Source organism: Bactrocera latifrons, unplaced genomic scaffold (genome assembly GCF_001853355.1).
Source record: "Bactrocera latifrons isolate USDA-ARS-PBARC rearing strain unplaced genomic scaffold, ASM185335v1 scaffold_6, whole genome shotgun sequence".
Taxonomy (NCBI): domain Eukaryota; kingdom Metazoa; phylum Arthropoda; class Insecta; order Diptera; family Tephritidae; genus Bactrocera; species Bactrocera latifrons.
Window position 1 is genome coordinate 2,154,508 of NW_017537267.1, and position 13,014 is coordinate 2,167,521.

General features: G+C 34.5%; 1 protein-coding gene across 9 annotated transcripts in view; it reads right to left on the minus strand.

Annotated features, from left to right (window-relative positions):
* LOC108974976 (platelet-derived growth factor D) overlaps positions 1-13,014 on the minus strand; it is a 34,482-nt gene that overhangs the window by 4,105 nt on the left and 17,363 nt on the right. For 8 of the 9 annotated variants that reach the window (XM_018943139.1, XM_018943140.1, XM_018943138.1 and 5 more), the window contains exons 3-7: positions 3,425-3,530; positions 3,051-3,077; positions 2,657-2,973; positions 2,411-2,494; positions 1,580-1,687 (exon numbers count right to left, since the gene is read on the minus strand). In XM_018943139.1, the coding sequence (XP_018798684.1) occupies positions 1,580-1,687; positions 2,411-2,494; positions 2,657-2,973; positions 3,051-3,077; positions 3,425-3,530 (642 nt within the window). The remainder of the gene's footprint in view (positions 1-1,579; positions 1,688-2,410; positions 2,495-2,656; positions 2,974-3,050; positions 3,078-3,424; positions 3,531-13,014) is intronic. The other variant, XM_018943146.1, reaches the window with a different exon arrangement.

The window sequence follows — 13,014 nt, forward strand, 5'->3', positions numbered from 1 at the left end:
CTATTATATACTTGGTAATTACACCACCACCCTATATAAATTGACATAGGTGTATATATGTATGTATAGATATGTATAAACGTTGTGTAATTTTTGTAAATTACAGTTAATGCTAACATGTCACCATATAAGTACAAATAGATAAACTCAACTCCCTTATTCCGCTACACCAGTTCTATTTACTACCTTTATGTTAGCATGTAAGTTTTTCGATTTACAATGATAAATGATATGAGATTAATTTTTATACCCAGAACACATCTTTATACCCTTTCCAAATATTTATTTCTGTCTTTCGGTTTGTTTGGCACATATCAAAGCTCGTAAGCCAAAGAGTTAAAATATGCTCAGATTTCAATAAAATAGAATTTGCTGCCTTAAAAGTTAACCTGAGACCATTTATTCACGACATTCACTCCCAATATTAACTTCACTAATCCTTACCTACATTAAAATTCAACCAACAATAGTAGAATCAAACCTGTCGGAAGAACATTTAAGATGTAAACCATCACAAAACAAAACCTCAAATACCTAGTTGGCAGCATTTGCAGAGAAGACAGAAAAAACGGTCCACTGTGTCTCTTAAATGGGTACAGTATTTGTGGCATGATAGTCAACATTTTCATTAACTTTTTTTCTGCCAACGATATTCTGGAAGTCACCACCTGTTTAAGAAGAGAGTGCGAGTTGTCTTGCGATTCTCGTTCTGCAAACTGTGGCAGATTAAACTCGTAGTTTTCCAGAAGTGATCCCGACATACCGAACCTATTGCCTAAATGCAATGAGTTCAATAAATACTCTCATCTCCTCTTTGCGTGCCCTACGAAACCAACTAACCTAACATACTTTTCCTAATAGTTCGACCACTCTTCTTCTTAAGTGATTTTGATGGCAATGGAGTTGCCTTACCAACCAAACAGGACCTAGAACAGTTACAACATCAAAATGTTGCGTGGGGAAATCGAGATCCAAAACAGTTCAGCTCAATACAAAGAATACCGTTTTCTGCACCAAACACCAAAAAAGGTTGGTGCTGAGGAGTGGTTTGCTTTAAATCACTACATGACATCACCTCAACATTTTTCGCATTTTCAAACCAAAACTAATTTCTATAGACGGACCTAAACCCACGAAACTCTTTCTGAAACGTAGCCAAACCACAACGTTTCGGCGAATCGTTGGTAAAATAAAAAATTCGTGGTAAAAAGTGAACTTCTCAATAAATATCTCGGTTTAAATTAAATATAAATATATAAAAATTACATATGTATGTATAACGATAGATCCGCATTCCACAATATTTAAATGTCCAAATTCACCACTGGTAAATTTTATATGTGAGTAAGTAATTTTTGTCTTTTTGTCTTCTTGTTTAATAATATTTTTTCCAAAATAATCTTGAGTTTAAAAACCATCATATAGATTAATATATTTAGCCCTTGGGTATAAAAATATGCACTGCTACCGAAATTTAACCTTATTACTTGCTCTATTGAATCGCTTATGGCATTAATTTATTTACAAATACTTTTTTGCTTTTGATAATTTTATGTACACTTTATTTGTGAGTACTCACATCGATACAGGCACATTGACTGTCGTCAAATATCGTGCCGGTCGTACAGGACTGGCTGTCGCGGCAGACACAACGGCATTCCGTTTCATCCCAGTATTTGTGTCCTTGCTGGAATTTTAATAAAAATATATATATGAAATCATTAACATTTCAATGATTTACTTATTATAAAGGGTGATCCATTTCGAGGTGCCCTACCTTTTTTAAAGAAAAAACACTGAAATTTCAAATTTAATGGGGAATGTATATTATCATCCGAAAGAACATTTTTTGGCATTTATTTTTTGAGGATTATCTCTTTCAAATATTGGCCACGTCTACGTCTATCCGTTGAGTTGGTCTCAGATGGTCCATCCGTTGACTCAAATTTTCGACGACTCGTTCGAGCTTGAAACTGGCTAATGACACTCGTGATGCTTTGTTCTAAGGCTTGAAACGAAAAGGGATTGTCCACATATATACTTTAGGCGTTACATAACCCCACAAACCACACCAAATCATTGTTTTTTCTGGATGAAATGGCAGACCTTGAATTTCTTTAGGTTGCTCTTCGTCCCAAATGTGTCAGTTATGTTTGTTTACATACCTATTGCACCAGAAATGGGATCGCTGAACCAAATTTAGCTCGAAAACGGATTTTCTTGGAACTTTACAAGAGCCCTTGGAACGCAGCGATATCGCTTGGGAATATCGAGTGAAATGCCAAACATGAGAGCTTGACACGGTTCACTCGTGATCTGTCAAAAAAAGGCTATTGAAAAATTACCTCTACTTGGATCACCCGTTAGTTCCTTATAATATTTCATAATTTCTTCAATACTTCATACTAACATCTAAACATTTCTGCAACGCATCGTCATTTGTACACTCACAGCTGCACTTGTCCGGCCGATATCTCTGATATTGCTTACAGTCCTGTAAAAATTAGCGCATGTCAGTACATAATTATACAAAAACTACCACCACCACCCCAAAAAAACACACACATGCATATATATAGCAATTGCAAGAAAGCTCATTTTGCTGGCGCAAACAATAACTAAGAAAAGCAAAGTAAAAGCATAAAAGCGACCATACCCGACTACCTACCTCCGCCTTAATGCGACAGTCGCATTTACATTTCGTGTGCTGTTCGACTACGACAATATCCTTGCCACGAAGGCGCATTTTTCTGCCACCGACCACTTCAAAAGGAATCACCTCAAAGTTGATTGTCTCCGTCTCGGCAGGTTGACACGACATCAGTTGGGAGCCACAGCAGCCGCCGCAGCGCTTCACACGAGTACACTTGGGAAAATAGTCGATTTTTGGATCATTCGAGGACTCCAGCGGTATGAGCGGCACAACGGTGTTCTCGGGCATGCAAGCAGCTGACTTAGCTTGTACTACATTAGCTGAATTGGGAGGAAAGGAAAAAATTAAAATTATTACTTGGAATCCATGAATTGGCAAAGCGTAAACGTTGGCTTACCGCGCTCCACACTACGTCTGAAGGTGTCTGAAAAGATGTAAAAGTAAAGAGACAAATATTAATTGGCTGATACAAAAAATTAAAAAGAGGTCTAAATAAAGTAGCAAAAATCTAAAATAAGTCTAAACAAAATACTATATCTGTTCGTGTTCGCATCACCCATATTCCCCACGTCATACCGTAATAACCTTGTCATTGTCAACGTGCGTCGGCTACCAAATTAATTTGATTTATTCACCGCGTCTGTCTCATTTTAAATGTGGTTTTCAATTTATATTCTTAATGTATGCCGGGAATTTACGTTTAATAACAATCAAAATAATTTCGTCAATGACTTCATGTGTGGAAAATACCAAGCTATATGTTACACTCACCTTGCAAGCCAAGCTGAGGATCAATGCTATCCTTATCTACGAAGCGTTCTATTAAGTCCTCTACATCCGTCACATTGGCCAGCTCTTTGTAGAAGGTTAACATATTCTAAAAATAAAATGTATTTAATGCTTTATTAGTAAGTTACATTTATTTTAGTAAGAAATATTAATAAAATTCAGGTGATATTCTAACCTACATATACGAGGTGTGTTCAAAAAGTATCGCGATAGTTTTGCTGACAGTTTTCTTCGATTGCAGGGGCGTGGTGCATCATGAGTTCTTGCCACAGGGAAGAACGGTCAATAAGGAATATTACCTGCAAGTTATGTGCAATTTGCGGCAAGTAATCCGCCAAAAACGCCCGGATTTGTGGAAGAACAGAAATTGGAAAAAGAAAAAAACAAACGAAAAAGTGGAAGAACACATCGTTGCTTGTGCGCGACTTTTTGGCCAAAAACAATACACTAATGATGCCGCAGCCACCGTATTCCCCATATCTGGCCCCCTGTGACTTTTTCTTGTTCCCTAAACTGAAGAAGCCTATGAAAGGACGACGTTACGCTTCTCTTGACGAGATAAAGACGTCATCGAAGAAGATAAAAAAAATGATTTTTTGAAGTGCTTCGAAGATTGGAAAAACCGTTGGCACAAGTGTATAATATCTCATGGGGATTACTTTGAAGGGGACAAAATAGAATAAATAAATAATTTTGGAAAAAACACAAAATTCGCGATACTTTTTGAACACACCTCGTATTACATAGATATATATTTATAAATTGATGATATTTTCTATTGCGCATGGTTATTGCATTGTCACTTCTAAACCAGGGTTTTTCAATCTAAGGCATTCAGCGCTTTATTCGCGCTGGGAACACAATCTAATATGTAATTTCATATTTAATCTAATTAGGGTTTATTACTTGAGGGAAACCTTAATAGCACATTCAATTAAATATTTAGTATATTTACATTTTAGTAGGGCTTGAGATACCTTTATTACTATGATATTTAGTTTGCAAGTGGGCGACCCCTCTTTTTTCAAAATTATGAGTAAAGTCTTTCTCTTCTACTCTGCTATCGCATACATAGCGCTACGATAAAGTACTTCGTCCCTCTGGTATATTCTCGTAAGTCATACTGTAAAAATTGCGGCCGCGTCGGAGTCGTAATGTTGTTTTAATCACTTGAGATATTATCGTTGGTATAGGCCTACCTTTCAGAATGTCAGAAAATTTATATTCAGGCGGTTTAATGGATTTCGAGCATTCTGTGTAAGGGGTATCGGGTTAAACGGATACTAAGTTTCGAAATAATCAAATTTCGCGAAATTGTATTTTTTAGGCTAAAAACTTATCGGAATGAATGCTCCTTTGTTGAAATCCTTTCCACTACTCTTTTATGGTTCCATAGTTTACAGAAAAATATGAAGAAATTTTTGAGGCGTCCAGTACGCTTTAACAAATTTTTCATATTCCGTCCAAAGTAAAGGGAAAGAGATTGTCTTAAGTGGAATATATGGAAAAATACGACACTAGCAGAAAAATCAAAAGTGTTTGCAAAAAAGTGGGCTTAAGGTGCCCTTCATAACTTGGTGCTGGGTCATCCGAAATCCTAAAAATCAAGCACGATTCATTAATAATATTTATAGCATGATCGATGATCGGTCAGTTTGTATGGCTATTGTGCTATAGTTGTCCGATCTGTTCAATATCTTTCGAAATTGTAGCCATGCTTTAAATAATTTATACCAAATAACGTGAAGATACCTTGTAAAATAAAAATGAGTCGTATCGGTCAGTTTATATAACTGCCATATGCTATAGTTTCCGATTTCAGCGGTTCCGACAAATGAGCTAATTGTTGGTGAGAAAAGGACGTGTGCCAAATTTTAGCTCGATATATCAAAAACTGAGGGACTAATTCACTTACAGCCATGGACATATAAATGACACAAATTCAAATCCAAAATTACTTATAATTTCTTTAATCGTAAAGTAGCTGAACAAAAAAAAAAAAAAAAAGAAAAAAAAAAAAATGATATGTATCTCATTCTACTGCTCAAAAATGACATTTATTGCTTTTAAATTTTGTGCGCGGCAATTTTATTGCGTATAGTGTTGATTTGAAGTGGAGACATAAATAGAACATTTTTAGATTCGGAGTTTATTTTGAATTTTGTGTGAAGTTCTCGCGTTTTTTAATTTAATTTTGCGAATTGATAATTATTTCTTCTATATTTCATTAAAATGGGAAGGGGAAAATATTGAACGCCTTAAAATAGAGCGCTTATGTGCGAAAAATGCTCTTTATGCAACAAACAAGACCCATCTTGTGTTAAAAAAAGATACCAAGAAAATTAAGTCCACGATCTGATATAAGTGTTGACAACACCATAGTACGGAAGGGAAAAGCCGATCCTTTTAAGTCAGATAGAGAAATTATGATCGAAATAATGATGAATATGGTATGGACGTGTCCAGAATGCTTGTAGACGAGCTGAACTTTTTGGACGAATTAGCAGCAAAAAACCACTCCTGTCAAAGGCCGACAGAGACAAATCAGCACGCTTTTAGAGAACCGTGCTTTGGAGCGACAAAACCAAGATTAATAGGATGGATCCAGATGGAAAAACATTTTATCACGTGATTAGCTCTAGGTATACCAAAAAATTCATTAACCACAGTGACGGAAGTCTCATGGTCTGAGGCGCGTTTTCATGAATGACGTCCGGGCCAATTGTTTGAAAAAATGGTAAAATCTGGTCTATTTCACCATTCATTTCAGTACATGGATATATTGAAAAATAAAATGTAGCTATTTGTCTTTGAATCCATGTCCTTAAACTGGGCGTTTATAAAAGACCATGCTTCGAAGCACACCGCAAAGCACACCAATACAGCAAGCCTAAAATTCCAAAAAATTTTAATGATTTATGAACTGGAATTGAGGAGGCTTAATATTCAATCCCAAAGGAGCGATGCCAGAAATTGGTGGACAGCATGCAACAAAAATATGAATGGGTTATTAAAATGGTGGTACTAGACTAGCGAAATGTGCAAATCCTATGCTATTTTTAAATAATTTTTATAAACTTTTGCAACTTTTTGTAAACCATTTTCAGATTGTGTTATTTATCCAGCTATCATATATGTGTGTTCCAGCTATCATATATGTAGCATATTGATGTTTTCGTCTGTTTTTAGCTCTAATTGAATATTTTTCTTTTAGTAATATGAAAGTGACAATTTTTGAAAGGAAAACGCAGGCCTTTTTAAATAAATGTTTTTTATTAACAAGTGTGCTATTTATGTATCCATGGTTGTATATACAAACGGACAGATTGCCATAATTTCGTCAATTCTGTTGCAATCGAGTCAAAAATTCAATACAATATTATGCTTTAAATTACAACTATAATAAATTTCTAGTTTAATACAGTTTCACTAAAAAGTATAGATGTATATGTACATACGAGTATATATGTATTTGAAGATTGTAATCGCATATCATAAAAGATCTCGTTTACTGGGTGAATACCCGCACATTCACTGTGAAAGCATTACAATTCAACCGCAAGGTGTAAAAACCCGCTTGACACAAGTTTAATATCTAACAAATCACATATTAATTATTAAATTAAACAATTTAAATTAATTTAAGCTTTCATATATAAACATACTTTCAGTTGTAATATCTTATTATAATATATGAGCTGCATAGACATATTTGTATCTCCAATTAAATATTTTCCTACTTGTGACACCTACTATGCACAGTAAAAAAATATTGCGGCTGATAAAAATCGACTTGTGGCTTTTATTTTTTTTTTATGTGATCGTACATTGCCTTTTAAAAATTTGTTTTATAGCTTTTTTGCTTGTTTAAAGTAATATGCATATTTATGGTTATTTATATGTTGCATTGTTGTTGTAATGAGACACCCGCCAGTAGCGCTTTTTGTTTTTGACGTATTTTCACACAATTTTTTGTTGCCGAGCAAATTAACTCGTGTATTTATGCATATGTAGTATGATATATAGTTATGTGAGTCATCGCGACATTCCTCGTAAAATATTTAAGTAAACATTGGCAAGTGGCTTGCTCAAACCGGTAAGTAGTTAATTTATCAGTTAACTGTTGGGGAGCCAATAGCCTGATTAGGCGCCAATGAGTGTTGCCTATCTTCGCACGCGCCACACAGATTGAATCGCTAGCTGTTGAGTAATGTAGTGCAGCAGGTGTTTATTTTTGGTACACTTTCAGTTCTTAATTATTCCGGATAGTCCGTAACTATATTTTCTTTGGTATATTAGGGTGGTTGTCAAATGATTTACATATTTTTTTCATCTCCTCATTTAGTTAGTAATGTTTCACATACGATTTTTACGTGACGCACTGATGGCAAAGGTCATAATTAGAGCTGTAACTTTCTTCAAGTTAAACCAAATACTACCATACTCGGAGACTTAAAGAAAGTAAACAGAAATTAGTGTATTCAAATATTTTATTTCAATGAGTTATAGGAATAGAAAATTTCAATAGGTCCAGATAATAAATACACTGAGAATGAAAACGTTTAGGAACTTAACCTATCCTCGTAGGTTGTGAAAATTTGTGTGAAATTAAATCTGAAAATCGGCAGTTATGCCTCCGGTGAACTGGGAAAACTGAATTAGTTGGCAAATTTTTGATAAACTCAAAGCGCCATTGTCAATTTATAAGGTTCTAATGACTATATATTATTATATATAATATAACGCTTTTGGGTATCACAACGGACCGGCGTTCTAAACTGTCCAAGTGAGATCTTTGTTAGGATTGAACTCTTAACCTAACCTAACCTTACTTAAAAAAATAAATGTGTATCAAATTTGACACGGACTGATATAAAATACAACATTTTCACGTATTTTAATACAAATCCGCCTTAAAAATAGGTTTATTTTGAGTCCACACAAACAAGCCAACACAAGCGATTACTTGGATTTAAGCGTTTTAAAAAATGTATTTATTTATTTATTTAAAAAGTTCTAAAACACCTCTAGAATATTGTCCTAAATTTTCAATCCGAGTAATAATTTCGAATATACAGCCTTGAGAACTTATGCGAACTTACCACGTTGTGTATTTTCTGTGTTACTTGAGAGGCTACTCAACCGATTGTCATGAAATTTTACACAGGTCTTTGAGATACAATACTTAAAGACTTGCAGGAAGGATATTTTTTTGATTAGAACTATTTGAAAAAGAAAATGTCGCTAAATTTTCGCTGAAATTTTAATTTTTTGTAAAAAAAAATCTATATATTTCTATATTAGATAATCCTGTTAGAAGTTATCCTGCCAACGCGGGCGCATCTGTTTTTTTTTTTTTTGAGGGGTCAGCAGAAATGGCATTCCAATGGCTGAGTTTAAGATATCCTTTCCAAAAATTTCAGATTTTCTTTGCTAATAGTGTATGTTTGTAACAATAAAAATTCGAATAAAATATTTCATTTAATATATGAGAAAAAAGTTTAAAAAAGAAATGATGTGTCTTACCCGAGGAATGTTACCACTTAAACAGGGCCTAGCATTGACACGGTTTACACAAACCATTAACCAAAATGTGTTCAGTCGATATATGTACATATAAAAGATGTACAGATCTCCTGCTATCTCTCAGATGCCAACAAGACGATTTTCAAACAATGTTTCTTCAACTTTTTCGAAAAAAGTCCGTGTCGACTTTGATCAGATGACACATATTTAATTTCTTCGACTATAATACTATCGATATCGGTGTTGGTAGTTGCAAAGTCTGATAGCAAAGTATATTTTCCTTCTTTCAAGTACCACCCTAAATTTTTAATTTGTACAACGCTAAGCGGAATCTGATGTTGCAGCGATTTTTATTTACTCGAGTTGGCGGAAATTACCAATGACGCGTTCAGTGGCGACTCACTGCAATGTCATAAGTGAGTGCAAAAACAAAAAAAAAAAAAAAAAATAGAGCGGATGCGCTACCTGAACTGTTTGTGAAATGCTCGTAATTGATTGCACATGTTAACATATGTATGTAACTCCCCCCTTCGCGTTGCTTAGCACCGTTAATTGCTGATTTTTAATTTCAAGTGATTAACACGTTTGCACCTACAGGGTTGCAGGTAAATAAAGGGTGACCTAAAAGCGCTTAGTTTTAAAAATGAATTAGAATGGAAGAAACATGTTTTTTACTTGTTGGTAGGGGCAAATAACACTGTTGTTGTATCAATCACTAACTTTGCTTTTACTGTGCTAAGCTTCAGTAGTTGAGTAGTCTCAGCAAATTTTCATTAAACGATTTTCACTGTTCACTCTTCAAATATATATAACGACTTCCTCAAAAAATCTGTCAGTATTTAACATAAGGGCTTAAGATTCGTAATACAAAACAACAAAGAACCACATAAGTTTGGAAAGTAATCTATTGGTCAACCCTGTAAATCACTTTTCCCCATAATATTTCCAATAATTTCTATGAAAGTTTATTAACGTGAAAGTAGAATGTTAAGTTAACAGGCAATTAAAGCATTAAAAACACATTAAGCATCTCGTCATTAGAAAACTAGCGAGGATCAACGCTAAAAAACTCGTTTTGTCGTAAACCTCTCTAACCAGTTAAAACCAGATTACAATCTCTTCTTAAAGCTTGGTACTTAATTTTACTTATGGAAAAAATATGAATAGTCACATATAATTGTTTTACATGGTGCTACAGTAACCGGGGCTTCCAGCACGTTTTTTCAAGGGCGCCAGAATTTCGCTTTGTATATTCGGAACAATGAAATAGACTTTATATTACGGTTAGTTTACCGTTTGGCAATTGCTCTGGAAAAGCTACGTCGACGGGTTCTTCATCAAGAAAAAAAACGAAATTTATTGAGTACAAATCTTATAAGCACATCTACCGATGGTGTGAAAATGGATGAATTCGCTCACTCCCCATATAACGGTACTGTTAAAAACTACTAAAAGTGCGATAAATCAAAAACAAAATACATCAGAGACATTATATATTACCCACCATGAGAGGCGTGGCACCGCCCACTTTTTTGTGAAATACCATATCTCGGGACCCGACTAACCGATTTCGACAAGATTTAGTACATGGCATTCTTCTTATATTTTTGTGGAGGAAGTCGGACAACAACCACGTCTACTTCCCTACTAGTTTCCAGTATACAAATCAAGAAGCAATTAATATAACGGGATAAAACTTTGCACGAATAATATTCTTAGTATGTGCCACCTTATGACTAAAATTAGTTTAAATCCAATAAAAACTGTTCAAGTCCCTATGTACCGAATATTTAAATCTCGCGACCTATAGTGCACTTTTGTCGGTCAATGTGGAATATATATAACTGAAATTTATGGATAATCCTTTTCTTATAATGATATTTCAATATGTCAAACATGAGTTGAATCGGACCAATACTTCCCTTAGCCCCCATATACCTAATATAAAGATTTTCGAACTTCCAGATGACTTTACTCTATATGATTGGTTTTTTGCCTTGAGGTATTTCCCCGGGTTTGCTTCTTGAAAGTTGCAAGAGTATAAACTGTGAACTTGAATATTCTCTGGTAGTCTTCAGAGAAAACAACTTGTGAACCTGGAGTTTTGTTAGAAGGGCGATTAATCGATTTAAGATACGTGGGACCAGTTATTTTTTGTTAACACAGCAAACATCACCAAGGTTATAATGTTTCGACTGCCCAGAAGCATTGAATATAAATTAAAAGAAGCTCGATGTATGGGTGAAACACGAAGAAAAAACCTCATTGACCGAATTTCCATCTGCGATCGGCTTCTGAATCAGATGATTTACGGATTTACGGCCTATGTTGAATCCAATTAACATGGTTATGCTAAGTGTCGTGTGGGATCGGCTAGGAATCGTCTAATATAAGCTGTTTCCTTACGGCCAAACTCTTGGACCTGTACTGTCAGCATATGGATCGTCCGTAGGAAGCGGTCGCTCACCAAGTGATTACTACCTATTCCTGCCTATGGCGTAAATATATACTGCGTTATACTTTTCTTTCAAAAGTTCAACTTACATATTACATAGTTTAAGTTTATACACTTGATTTGTTCTTCTGCGCCAAAGCTAAGTTATTTGCTTTGCAGGCATTTGTCTCAATTCTTGGCCGATCGTGAGTCATGAACGGAAGCTACTGCTTTTCTAAAGTCAATAGCGACGTGTTGGAACTGCAAAGCGCCAATTATTATCTAGTTTTGTCTGTAACTGCTTTCAGATTTCTTTGTTGATTCGATTTGTGTGGCGTTTATTTGCGGTTTTATTATTAATTACTTTTACATTTCTTTTTTCAATTGACGTAAGAAATGACAAAATGCGGATTTTATCAGTTAATTAAATTTCTATGCATTTTTTTTTATAATATTATAGATGCTAACGAAAGCACCCACAGGTGTAGAAAACATATTTATATGTTTGTTTTGTGTTTAATTAGCAATTACAATAAACTAATCTATTCGAAAACGAAGTAAATACACATATTTCAGTGAAATTGATAATAAATTATAATTTTTATTTGCTTAACGTTTAAGTTTGTTAATTAAGTGAGCTTAACTAGGCTTTTGATTGCGGGTATATGTTTACGTATATATGTATGTTTATAAATGTCTTGTTTGGATTTCTGTAATGTAAATAAGAATTTTTTAAACGTGTTTTCGTAGTGCCCATGGCATTCAAGGGAACTTAATAATTAATTACAGTGGGTGGTAGAGTTAACACGGAGCGTAAATAAGATTTTTTATTTACATACATCGCTTGACATACTACAAAGTTGTCACAACTCGAAATTGGAAAATATTCAAAAGGAACAAACAAAAGAAAGTTCTGTAAAAAATAATAAAATTTTAAAGTTGTTGCCGTCGTTTATAATGTAAAACATCTTATTTAAGGAGCGTTTACCATCAATATGATTAAGTATCCAGTTTAACAGAGAAATTAAGATCCATCTTTGAGTTAAGACATCGAATAACAGTGTGATGTACACAATTGTTTCATAGAAAGTGACACATTACAAAAAATTCAGACGATTAAACACACTTTTTTCAGATATCCTCTTTAGTTAATATTGTACAAGCGTCGCAATTAACATAATGGGTGATCCCGTTAGAGGTAATTTTTTCAATCGAGCTTCTTTTCATTTACAAATTGTTCAACTTTATTACGAAAAATCACTGACTTATGGAATGACTTGGTGCATTTTGAGTTGAGATATTAAACCGAAAGCATACAAAATACAGCTTGTACAAGAACTGAAGCCACTCGACCTTCACATGCGACTTCGCTTCGATCTATGGGCTCTTGAATAGCTCCAAATCGTCTGACGTTTTCAAGCTAAATATTGTTCAGCGATGAGACCCAGCTCTGGATCGACAATCAAAACAGGCCGCGTTTGTGACGAAGAGCATCCTGAAGAAATTCAAAATCTGCCATTTCATCCTAAAGAAATATTGGTTTGTTGTGGTTTGTGAGGCGGTAGAATCATCGGTCCATATTTCTTCAGAAATGAAGCCGGTAAGAACGTAA